This window comes from Ziziphus jujuba, chromosome 12 (genome assembly GCF_031755915.1).
Source record: "Ziziphus jujuba cultivar Dongzao chromosome 12, ASM3175591v1".
Classification (NCBI taxonomy): Eukaryota; Viridiplantae; Streptophyta; class Magnoliopsida; order Rosales; family Rhamnaceae; genus Ziziphus; species Ziziphus jujuba.
This window is the reverse complement of record NC_083390.1, coordinates 4,432,565-4,445,844: the sequence shown is the minus strand read 5'-3', so window position 1 is coordinate 4,445,844 and position 13,280 is coordinate 4,432,565. Positions and strand designations below refer to the sequence as shown.

Below are 13,280 nucleotides of genomic sequence, written 5' to 3'. Positions count from 1 at the left end.
CTCGAGTGATGCTGATCACAGATTCGGTCTCAATTTCCAAGGATCGTACCCGACGGGGTTTGAATTTCGTCGGGAAGCTTTTCGGATTTCGGCTCCACAATTCTCCCAAACCGTCGCGAATTGGCGGAAACGGATGCCGGATTCGGATTCAGGAGGTCGAACACAGCGGATTGGAGCGCGTGCGGTGGCCGTTGGTCGTGAAATTTTGCAGACTTGTAGATCTTGAGGAGAGCAACCCAACGGGACCGGCGGTGAGCAAAACGGAGGTCGGACGGCGGAGAAATCACCGTTTGAAGATTTCCGGCCCCTCGCCGAAAAACGCTCCAATCCCGGCGCGTCGCTGGTCCGATGGCCGTGATTTTTGGTGGGTCGGCCGGACTTGAGGAGAGGATGAAGGTTGTATGGCGCGTGTGGCCGGAAAATGGCCGGAAGTGGGTCGATTTGCTGTGGCCGGCGGTGGAGGGGAAAAACTCGCCGCCGATCTTCGGAGGTCCGATCCGGGCGCGTCCGGCGGCCGTTCACCGTGAAATTTGGAGGTTTTGTCGGAAATGACGAGAGCAACCTTGCTGGCCGGTGCGTGTACAGTAACTCGGCCGGAAAATTTGAAAATCTCCGGTGGCCGGCGACTCTCTCTCTCTCTCTTTCTCTCTCCTCTCTCTCTTTCTCCCTCTTCCCTGAGAGTTTTAACAAATAAAAACCCCTGTGTGACACTGTTCATGCCACGTGGACCAATCAAAAGCTGACACATGGCATTACTGTGCACTTAAGCCAGATATATTAAAATAATACGGTATCCGACGAATTTCAAACGTCCATAACTTTTTAACCAAGCGTCCGATTCAAGCGTGCCGCTAGTCTATGAACTCGTATCGACGAGTACTTTACAACCATACAAGAGTCAACCCAAAATTACATCTCGAGAAAAAGTCAACTCCCGGCACCTTTTGGACAGTTTGAACCTCAACTTGTTTTGCCCATAACTTTCAAACCGTAGCTCCGTTTTTGACGTGCTACCAGTCTACGAACTCGTACCAACGTGTACTTTGTAACGGTACCTCAGTCAACCTAGAATTCCATCCGGGTCAAAAAGTCAACTTTTGACCCCTTTGGTCAACGGTCAAAGTCAAAGTCAACGGTCACCTCGGTCAACGTGCAAAAATTCCGACATGATTCGGAACGGGGTGTTACATAAGATATACTTAGGGATATTATAATCTTATAATACCTTTGAAGTAGACTTGGCAATTTGGGTCATGACACGGCGACACGACTGGAAAACGACACGGAATAAATGGGTTTGGTTTTATTGTAAATGGGTTCGGGTCATAATCGAGTCAACCCATTTAACACGATTATTAATCGTGTCATTTTCGGACTGACCTGTTTAACTCGAAATTGACCCGTTACGACCCATTTATTAAACGTGTCAGTTTCAACCCGACACGATTATACACCTATTACAACCCATTTAAATTTAATTTTAAATTAATATTTTATCACTAATATAATATTTAATAATTAAAAAATATTGTCAATTAAAAATTTTATAAAAATAATTTTCTATTACTAATTTTTTAAAAACAAAAAATACATTTTTAATAAAACAAAAACATAAAAAAATAAAAAAAATTTAGATCTAAAACTCAAGAGTCAAGAGTCAAGCCTTATTTTTCAATTTTCATCTTATTCTCCAGCATTTCACAACGCAGCCACCACAGACCACACCAGCCAGCCCCATCTCCATCAGCCATCAAAGCCTCCTTCCTCTACCCCCTGCTTTTTCTCTCTGCCTCAATCTTAGTCTCTTTCTCTCTATCTTTTTTCTTACTTTGGTCTTTTCTTATTTCTTCTCATTGATTTGGTATCCTAAAATCTAAATCTTGAAAGAACAAAGGAGAACAGTGAGTCATTTGAGAGTTGAAGGAACTGAGAGTTGAAAGAACAAAGGAGAACGATTTGGGTTCGACATTACAGGGTCTTTGAGAGCTCTCTGCATATTCTTGACGAACGGTGAGTCGTGCTAAACTTTCAAATTTTTGCATATCATAAAGCATTTTTGAGTTACATAAAAAAATAAAATAAAATAAAAATATATATGTGAAGCTGTTTTTGCAATTGTCAGAAATGAAAGAAAACAGATATTGATCTTTGTAATATTTGAATGTTAGTTGAATGTATGTTTCACACTATCTACCGATCTTACATTGCAACCCCCACTTTTTGTGACTATTCCAAATTTATAGAAGAAAGATGACTATCCAATTCATGTTAAAATAAAGGTGATTCAATTATTATGCCATCCAACGATTTAAAAAAAAAAAATCAATACATGCTGAATTTTTTATTAGCAAAAAAAAATGAAAAAATGAAAAAAAAAAGAAAACGTAGTTTATGTTTTCTTTAAGAACATTAGCCAAATATCAAATATGCATGTTTGAATTCATTTTCTGGATAGAAGTAGTTGATGTTTTTGGCCCAACTAGTAAATTTTCTGTGGGATTATAAAGCCAATAGTATATTGATACTCATTTTACATCAATAGATGTTTGCAAAATTCTCATTCCTTTCTTGGGTACTAATTGGAGTCTATGATTTTGTCAAAAAGTTTATTAAGTATGTATTTTTTTATTTGATTAAGTTTATTAAGTTTATAATCGATATTTATTGGTTAAACCAAATAGGGAATATACTTTCAAATTAAAGGTTCAAATTTTGACCCAAATAAAATTTCCCTTTATAAATATTAACCATGAAAAAATGAGCTAAATCTACTCTTTGGTTCTCTGCAACTGAAAAAAAGATTTTAATCCATGCTGGCATCTATTCTTTGGTTCTCTGCAACTGAAAAAAAGATTTTAATCCATGCTGGCATAGTAGTAGTTGTTGTCATTTTCATAGTCATTATTATGGTGATAGATATAATCTGAAAGTTTTCTTGTTATACTTGAAAGATGAACATTAATAATCACTTTATAACCAATTAACCACAAAACATTTATTATTATTATTATTTTTGGTTGCATTATCTATTTAGTATTTGATAATAGAGTTAGATTTTTTTTCTAGAAGAAAAAAACAAATTCCTTCTCAACACAAGTAGTGTTTGCAAAAATTGATTAGTGGAATAAATCCAGTGGGTGCATGCAACAACATCTCAATAAATGAAAGTACAAAAATATTTGACATTTCAACTAATTTGGGAGATATTTTGCTGCGAGATTTTTCAACTACTTTGGAAGATTGCATAGATATTTAGCCATCTTATACCTCTTATAGCTTGGGAAATAAAAAAATTATATATGTGCATATGTGTGAATATATTTTGCTTTGTGATTTGGAAACAAAAAATTATATACATGTTTATTATAAGGTTGTTACAATATTTTATTTTAATATATAATTTTTTTTTTTTTTTGAAAACATGTAGATAAACATGAATGGACTTCAAATACATCTTGAATCAAGTAGCTTTGAAATGCCTATTAATTTAGAAGATGTTGCAAGTCCTATGGAGGGAGTCACAAGTGGGCATAAAGTGAAACGCAAAATAAAACTCACTTCAAAGGTTTGGTCTTACTTTGATGTGCTTCCTTTGGATGTTGTTGGTAAGCAAAAATGTAAATGTAAAGATTGTGGTACCATTTATCTTTGTGATAGTAAATATGGAACGGGAAATTTGATGCGTCATTTGAAAAATTGTGTGAAAAGAGACACTCGTGATATTGGTCAATTATTGACATCTCAAGATAGAGGGACTATCTCTCATTGAATGCATCTAAATTTGACTTTGAGCATTTTCGAGAATTGGTAACTTCGGCCATAATCATGCATGATTTGCCTTTCCAACTTGTTGAGTATGAGGGAATTAGAACCATATTTCAATATTTGCATCCTGATATACAACTTGTTTCTAGAAATACTGCTAAGTCGAATGTTCTTAAAATGCATTTGAAGGAAAAATGTAGGATAAAATGCATGTTGGATGCAACTCCTGGTAGAATTTGTTTGACTTCTGATTTATGGACTTCTGCAACTACTGATGGATATATATGTCTTACTTGCCATTTCATTGACAAAGAGTGGATCTTGCAAAAAAGAGTGTTAAATTTCTGTTATATGCCACCTCCACATACCGGTATAGCATTGGTAAAAAAACTATACTCTTTGTTGTGTGAATGGGGAATTGAGACAAAGTTATTTTCTTTAACTTTGGATAATGCTTCTGCCAATGATGTCTCTGTTGATATGTTAGTTACTCAATTGCAATTAAAAGGGGGCTGTAGTTTGTGATGGTGATTTTTTTCATCTTAGATGTTGTGCTCATATCATTAATTTGGTAGTACAAGATGGGTTGAAAGATATTGATAATGTTGTTCATAAGATTCGGGAAAGTATTAAATATGTAAGAGGGTCACAAGTAAGAAAACAGAAGTTTTTAGAATGTGTTAAATTGTTGTCAATGGACTCTAAGAGAGGTTTGAGGCAAGATGTGCCTACTAGATGGAACTCTACATATTTAAGGCTTGAAAGTGCATTGTACTATCGACGTGCCTTTTGTCATTTGGAACTAAGTGATTCAAATTATAAGAGTTGTCCTTCTAGTCATGAGTGGGAAAAGATTGAAAAGATAAGTAGATTCTTGGGTTTGTTTTATGATATCACTTGCATATTTTCGAGCACTAAATATCCTACTTCAAATTTGTACTTTTCCTCGATTTTCTTTTATTATGTTACATTGAAGGAAAATATTGAAAGTGAGGATGATTACTTGAGAACCATTGCTAATCAAATGCTTAAAAAATTTGAGAAGTATTGGTCAGAATTTAGTTTGATATTAGCCATTGCAGTGGTGGTGGATCCTCGATATAAGCTTCAATTTGTAGATTGGTGTTATAGAAAAATTTATGGAGCAAGTGGTTTTAGTGAGTTTTACGTGTGAAGAGCAAATTATTTTCAATATTTAAGGAGTATGCTCAAAAAATATCTTTGACATCTTCTACACATTCTTTGGAGAAAGAAAAGAGTAACACATCTTGTGGTGTTGGAGAAGATGTCATTTCTTTTAGACAGACAGCAAGTTCCATTTTGAAGGTAAATAACTCTTAAATTTTTTATTAATTTTAATTGTTTGTATTTGTGTTAATTAGTGATTATTTATAATTTTTTGAAAAATAATCTTATTGAAATTTTTATTTTCTAACAATGTAGGAATTTAATATTTGTGAAATTGAAGAGTTAGGTGCCAATACACAAAAATCACAATTGGAGCTTTATTTAGAGGAGCCAAGGATGGCTACTGAAATTGAATTGAATGTGCTTGATTATTGGAAAGCAAATCAGTTTCGTTATCCTGAAGTTGCTTCAATGGCTCGTGATCTATTGAGTATCCCTATATCCACCGTTGCTTCTGAATCTGCTTTTAGCATTGGTGGACGAGTATTAGATCAATTTCGTAGTTCATTAAAGCCTTGCACTGTTGAAGCAATAGTTTGTACAAGAGATTGGTTATTTTGGGAAAGAGGTAATTATTTTTATTAATGTTTTCTTTATTTCATTTGCATATATTAATAATTTTTTTGTTTCACTAATTTATTTTATTAATAATTTTTTTGTTTCACTAATTTATGGAATGCAAGAAAAATTTCAAGCATAACTTGAGGATCTTACTGAAGATGTTTTGAGCTGTGATATCAATAAAGAAGAATTTTCAAGTCAATGCCCTAATTATGCCAATACTCAAGCATAAAGTAATATCAATGTTAAAATTTATTTAATTTATTTTACTCTATTTTAACATTTTAACTTTTGTATTATATTTAATTGATTTTTTTTATTTACTTTGATATTATGACCCCAGGCTGGATTGTTGAGCACCAAAAATTGACATATTTGGTTTGGAATTTGGACATCGATAAATAAATTTGGAGCATAATGATAGTTATGTCTTTTTTCCTTTGGTTTTATATGTATTATGGTAACAATTTGATACCATTTATTTTATTTTGTATTGGTGTTTTACTATTATTAGGACATTAAATTTTATGTTGATGTATTGAATTTGTCTTTTTAGCACATATTAAGACTTATGTATTGTGAATTATAATTTTTGGCATTTTAAACAAGTTATTTCAATAAATAGGTTAATTTTCGGGTTAATAGGTTAATTTTCGGGTTAATGAGTTAATAGGTTAGTTTTCAGGGTAATAGGTCAATTTCAGGTTAACGGGTTAATAGGTCAACACGACCCGTTAAAATAATCGTGTTAAATGGATCGTGTCGTGTTGACCTGTTTATAAACAGGTCGGGTTAGTGTTTTGGATACCTGACACGATTAATAAATGGGTCATATTCGGGTTAGGCATTTTTAACATGATTATTAAACGGGTTGACATGAACACGACCCACGAACACGAATTACCAGGTCTATTTTGAGGTGGCGCACACTGGAGAGTAACAATATCCTCTGCAGTGCGCACCGGACAGTACAAGGCATGCTAACCGTTATGGGTAAAAAGTAATTTTTTCAAAAGTTTCACATCTATTTCAATTTAGAGATTGAACTTCTTTGCTATTAACAGTCGAAGTGCTTTCATTGTCCACTCAAAACCGAATGCCCGATGGAAAGCCAAAATATAAGGTGAGAATGTATCGAGAAAATAATAATAATAATAATAATAATAATTTTATTATACATTCAGCATGGAAATAGCTATCTAACACAACTTCGTAACTTCGTAATAAATTTAAAATATATATATATTATATATGTTTTTGGAAAATCAGTTATTTATTTATTTATTTATTTATTATTATTATTATGGGTTAGTTGCAAAAGAAATGGATATGGGCCTTAGCCTAACCCAAACCTAATAATATTTTTTATCTTGAGCTTGAAAAAATAAATTGGGCCAATCCATATTAAAAAACGAGGATTTATTATTATTATTTTTTTTTTTTTTTTTTGGGTGGTGATTCCAAGTGAATCATGTACAATTTCATTCTTTATTTCCTGCCAATAGAACATACAGAATTTCAATCTTTATCAACTACCAATAGACCAATAAAAGACATGTATTTTTTTTTTTTATCCCTTTCTTTTATATAAAAATAGGGATAAATTGCCCATACTTCATATTAGGACAAACTCTTTTTTTACTCTTTCATTAATGAATCTAACATAACTCACCGGCATGAATTTGGAGATAAATCTACTCATGTAATCTAGTCTAATCATCGAATTGACATGTTTTCCAGTGATCTTGTGGTCATGAATTTCAGAACAACTAATACCGTCTTATCTTCATCTGTTCTCCTATGTTCTCACGACTAATGGCTGTCAGAATGCAGTTTGACTCTGGGGTATAAGAATGCTCGAAAATTGAAAGCAAAGGGAAGTGGGGAAAAGTGGTAATTTGCATAAGTTCAAAGGAAATACAAATAACATGTAAGTACTAGACGCAACCAGATAATTCAGTAATTTCAAATAATATATAGATAATTTTAATATAATAAAAATGAAATTTTATAGCAAAGACAAGCCTAATAATATATGTTAGTTGCCATATAGAAAAAATAAATTATCAATTCAATTTTTTTAGAAAAAGTCTAAATAATCTTTTATAAAAAATTTTAATAATTCTCACACAAATTATTAATTTTTCCTTGGTGTTTTATTAAATAATAAAATATATTTAAACTAAATTGTATTATTTAGAATCTTAGATAATGTTTTATGCTTTTGAGTGATTCATACTTTTCCATATATAGAGATTTTTATGATCTATAAATACATTTGAGATGTTTACTATAAAATAGATATGCAAGTCCATCATAGCAAAATTATATATATATATATATATATATAGGGATTTATATTAATAAATAAATGAAACTCGTCAAAGCATATTAAAATAGTGTGAGCAATTGATTAAAGAAAAAAAAACAAGCACAGGTAATAGAAGATTTCTGATTTTCTCAAATTACATCCTTCTTCCCCAATAAAGGTCTTCACCCTTACTTGTTCGACTCCGAGGTGGACGAAAGAGATTGGTATAGCGAAGAATTCTTTCCGGTGGCAAGAAAGAAGCATCGGCTAATTAAGTCATAAACAAAATGATCACCATAAGATGCAAAGCACATCCCCAAAAATAAGCAGCAAACACTGAGAAACTGATATAATCCCAACCTAAAAACAATATCCTCCCATCCAAATTTTTCACCACAACCTATTTCTTCTCTTTTTTGCATACAGCTTGAAAACCTTTACACGTTTCACGTGGACAAATATATCTACTAAAAAGAAGCTCTCCGTTGTACAAATCTACTAAATGTCTGTCTTGATGATCATGGTTGATATTTTCACAAGTATCACAATCTTGCGTTGGTAATGCATATGCAATCATCATCAGCATCTTCTCCTTCTCCAACCAGATCAACTGTTACAGAACTCCCGTTCTTGTAGAGTTCTCACAATTTTCCTCCATACCAAATAATTTCAGCATTATAATGAAGGAATCAGTCACCATTAGAATTGCGAGTCCAGTACTTTACCACATTTAGTGTGCATAAAGAGAAAGGTCCATCATAACTGTTCATTAGCAATAACGAATTACATATATATCGAATCCCCATGAGCTATACATTTTAAAATATGAATAATTGACTAGAAAACCTACGTATAATTTATACAAAATTAAGAGAAAAATGCCTGTGAACAAAAATATATAAATAAAAAAAATAATATTAATAACAATAACTAGTTTCTCAGCCCAATTGAGTAGACTCTAGCCCAAAGTAATTTGCCGGCCCATATTATTAAAAGCGGGGAAACTAACTATTATTTTTTTAATTTTGAATTTATATTTTAAAATTAATTGTATTTTATTATTCAAAATTTTGACCATATTTGCATAATGGATCTCAAAATTTAAAATGTTCTATATTAAGTTCCCAATTTACAATTTCTTTTACACTGATCTAATGTCCATATTTATTAATAAAAAGTTTAAAAATTAAGAATTGATTTTTTTTTTCAATTTACAAATAAAATGAGAAAAAATATTGATTAATTAGAAAATTAGTTAATTTTTTCAATCTTAAAATTTTTTGTCAATTAATTTGAGAATAAAACTAGAGATGAAACAAATCTGAAAAAAATTGTAACTTGAAATCCTATATAAAATATTTTAAAATAGAAAGTTCAATTTGCAATTCGACAAAAATATAAATATTAAAATGTAATTAACCATACATTTTATGCGTTGACTCTTTCTTGATTTGAACTAGTTCCAAAAAGTTAAAGCATTAAGCTAAATAAGAAATAACACAAATTCTAACAATCATATAAATAATTAACTTATATATTACAGGATCACGTAAAAACAATCAAATCCTTTTATAATAAAGGATATTGGACTAATTGCATTTTAAATCTTTTAATTTAAAAAAATTTTAATCGTTTATTTTCAAATTTAAAATATTTCAATTTAAACCATCAAATTTCAACTTAAGGCATTCTAATCCATTTGAAATTTTAACAAATGATGGTTATTAATAGTTTAAAAGTATTAAAATGTTTTTTTTTGGTAAATAAAAGAACTAAATTGCAATAAATTAAAATTAAAAAATTTAAAATGCAACAAATTATATTTTTAATAATGATTAAATATGATTGAATCATAATTACTGTTAGCCAAAAAGCAAAATTGAAATTTAAAGACTAAAATTAAAAGTGAAAAATGCTTTATCATTCCATCATCAGTCTTTCAGCTGTAGCTTACTAGATCATAAAACTTAACTAGCCCACCTACCGTTTATCAATTTAAATTTCAGCATTTAAAAAAAATTTAAAGACTAATAGTTTCCCTAGCAAATATATTTTGAACATTCGAAAACACCTATTTCTGACATCTAGTACTCACATTTGGACTCTTACTTAGAGGACAAAATTCCACACATATTCTTTTTTTGATAGAAAGAGTTCCACACATATTCCTATTTCAAATATTCAGTATCGATCATATATATATATACATGGTGATCTAATATTTTTTGGGTAACGCACAGTAATCTAATGTCTACTGATCGTGGTCAACGAACTTATCGCATCATTAGTCTTTTCACTCTTGGCTTATTTCCACAATACGTGCCAACCTGGTTTGTTATTTTCTTCCGATATGTGGCTTAGTGGCATTGGTTATCCAATTAATAGATGCATGTTGGATAAGTTTGTTTGCCCCCAAAAAAAATAATAATAATAATAAATATATAATCACCTACTTTAACTTTAAAAAATATAATGGCGAAAACAAGTGGATTTGGGCTGAGGTAATTTAGTGCATTATACACATAATAAATTATTTAGGTACATGTCAATAATATGTCAACCTTCTAAGTCAGATCAGCAATTAATACTGTTTCTCCTTCTCATTCACATTCACTGTTAATCTTATTATTATTATTATTATTATTATTATTATGATCATCATTTTCAAGTTTTGTCCTTCGTCTTTTTTTTTTTTTAAATAAAAAAACCTTTATCCTTTTTTAATGTTTTCTTTTTTGGTGATTTTATCAAATTCCCATTCAAGAACAAATAATCTAACATTCTAAATTGAAATAAATATTGGGATTTTAGCTTTAGATTCCTCAATCATTTTCTCTTTCTAGCATCGTATACTCTCCTTAAACCTTGAAAACCTTGCAGGCATTAGATTTTCTTTTTTTTTTTTTTATGTATGGGTTTCATAAAATAAAACTATTTTGGATTTTGAAATGGTATCTCTTTATTTCTTCTCTCTCCCTTTTATTCTAAAAATTAATTTGCTTTTTTGCTGAAATACTCAATTATTTGAAATTATGAATATTTAATGGCAAAAATAAGAAGAATTATTTTCAGAAGGTTAAAAATGTTACCTTTTGCTTTTTATTTTTGGATTGTTGTAGAATACATCAATTGATTGTCTTATTTGGGTTTGTAATTTTTTTCGCTGTTGATGAATAATTACTTTTTTAAAGGAGATAGAGAGATATGGGCAAGCATAAGAGGAATAAAAGTACCTTTTCAATAAAAGAGAATTAATAATAAAAGAAGAATAAAAGGAAAGGATAAAAACGGTGTTAGTTGGTGATTTGGCACCGTAAGATGATGTGTTGTTAATGATACAGTTGGCTTCGTTTTATTTGTTATGAGTACCAGATCACATGCCAGTTGGTACACATTGAGTACCAAATAATTTCTGATTACTTAACTTTGTCAATAAGTAAAGCTTTTACAAAAGAAAAAAAAAACAAAAAAATTTGTTTTCTTTTTTTTTTTTTGGCCAATAAGTAAAGCTTTTACAAAAAAAAAAAATGTTTTTCTTTTTTTATTTTTTGTTTTTTGATGAGAGGGATTCGAACTCTATTTTCCATTATTTAACTAGTTAATAACAACATCAGAAAAAGTCAATATATATAAACAAAATTTAAAATAAAACAAAACAAAAACTAGTTGAAGTGCAACAATTTAACTAGTCCCCAAGTACTTTTCGGAGCATCAAGAAAAGAAAAGTTATATAAATTCACCACATATAAAAAGTAAATAACATTATTGATATAGGTAGATTAGCCACACCGAAAATGACACATGAACAAAAAAAAATTCTAAATAAATAAAACGTATTTTTGTAGACATACATGGACAATGAAATCTAAAGGGCAGCCGTCCATTTTGGTGGCTCATCAGGCAGTAACAGACTCGGATTTGGGGAAGCAAATTCAAGAAGCTCGGGATCACGTTCAAATAATGCCATGTCTTCCTGAGTCAAACACAACCACATGTCTACTCCACCACCATCTCTCGTGTCTATAATCATGGCCAAGTTCTTAGATGAAGGAGTTGGAGTTGTCACCCAAATGGGCTTGCCCCACCCAAAGTCCGTCCCATACAATCCAAAGTTGCATAAACTGGTGCAGGTCAAGCGGTTCATATCATATTTTCCCATCATCTCTGCTAGTTCTTTCATAAACTCTAACATCGTCTCGAACGTACTCTCTCCTCCTAGTCTGTTCGCTTGCGTTTCAGTGAATTTCTTTTTTCCTTTCCTCATTTCAGCGACTAAACCTTTAATATCCCTTTGATTCTCCACCTGATTGTCTGTTCGTGCAGCCAAGAACGTGATAAGATTTCCGATAGTGCTTTCCGGTAAAGGCGGCTGCACCCATTTTCGTATGTTTACCGCATGCGTTAACGCAGAGTGCTTTGCTATCCCTTTGTTTGATGATCTCCACGCTGCCATTGCTGATCTCCACAAGAGAGCGGTAGCAGCTTCAACGCGAGTAGGGTTTGGCACGCTTGCACTGGAAACCTTAGCCTTGAGAGCTTCCATCTTTGATGCATGAAATACAAATCTCTTCGTGACATTCTTGATCTTGTCCACAGGTAACATGGAAGGCCGTTGGAACGGAAAATGATCTCTGGGAGGGAATCTCGACGCCGTGCCGAAGTGTGGAACAACTTCATGGCCATGGCCACGAGCTATGGCAGACCAGCTCTTCAAGAATGCACGCAGGGTGGTTGCATCACCTATCTTGTGCGCAAAGCACGTGCCAACTGCCAATCCACCGCAGTCGAAGAAACTTGCTTGAACAAGAAAAACAGGCCCGTTTCCTGCTTTCGTCGATTCGATCTCGATGGGAAGGAATCGGTGTAGTAGTTCAGAATCGGGATTATGGAGGAAGTTTGCGAGAAGACCATGGACTCGAGCTTCAATGAAATGAGCTCCGTCGTCGATGCATTGAATGGAATTGTTATCACTAAGGACTGTTCCGGCAAGAGGGTAGAAAAGAGTTAAGGCTTCCGATAATGATTTCTTTAGATGTTGGGATCTTTGGTGGGTGGTGATGGCCTTGTTGTTGGGATAGAAAAGAACAAGAGGGCCATAAGCTACTGGACCAAGCTGATCCAGAAGACACAGCTTATAGCTTTGAAGGTGGTGAGGAGTTGGAGTTGATGGTTTTATGGTTTCTCTTCTGATTATCTCAATCTCCATCTCTCCAGCCATCTTATAATTTGGTGTTTGGAACTCTGCTACTTAGCTTTATATATACAATTTTAGGTGAATCAAATTAATAAAATGATATAAGTGATTTTTTTTTTTTTTTTAAAGTATAATTTAAAAAAAAAAAAATTAAATTCTCCTTGATAAGTATTAGACTTTATTTATTATGAGTCCAAGTAGTTGACAATTTCTATGCTCATATTATATACGAATTTAAAAGGTGTTTTATTAGGTGAAGAA

General features: G+C 32.1%; 2 protein-coding genes across 2 annotated transcripts; one reads left to right on the top strand and one right to left on the bottom strand.

Annotated features, from left to right (window-relative positions):
* The first annotated feature begins 3,433 nt into the window (after positions 1-3,433).
* LOC112493221 (zinc finger BED domain-containing protein DAYSLEEPER-like) lies at positions 3,434-7,411 on the top strand. Its single transcript, XM_025078516.3, has 3 exons — positions 3,434-3,565; positions 5,209-5,521; positions 7,341-7,411. The coding sequence occupies exons 1-3, from the start codon at positions 3,434-3,436 to the stop codon at positions 7,409-7,411; spliced, it is 516 nt and encodes a 171-aa protein (XP_024934284.3).
* A 4,279-nt stretch (positions 7,412-11,690) lies between these two features.
* Positions 11,691-13,043, bottom strand: LOC107428394 (stemmadenine O-acetyltransferase). Its single transcript, XM_016038928.4, has one exon. The coding sequence runs from the start codon at positions 13,041-13,043 to the stop codon at positions 11,691-11,693; it is 1,353 nt and encodes a 450-aa protein (XP_015894414.3).
* Positions 13,044-13,280: the final 237 nt, after the last annotated feature.

Excerpts from the sequence above, each read along its gene's own strand:
- LOC112493221 (XM_025078516.3), top strand. The coding sequence starts at position 3,434 with ATGAATGGACTTCAAATACATCTTGAATCAAGTAGCTTTGAAATGCCT. Across the intron at positions 3,566-5,208 it reads AAATAAAACTCACTTCAAAG|GAATTTAATATTTGTGAAAT; the intron begins GTTTGGTCTTAC and ends CTAACAATGTAG. Across the intron at positions 5,522-7,340 it reads TTGGTTATTTTGGGAAAGAG|AATGCAGTTTGACTCTGGGG; the intron begins GTAATTATTTTT and ends AATGGCTGTCAG.
- LOC107428394 (XM_016038928.4), bottom strand. The coding sequence starts at position 13,043 with ATGGCTGGAGAGATGGAGATTGAGATAATCAGAAGAGAAACCATAAAA.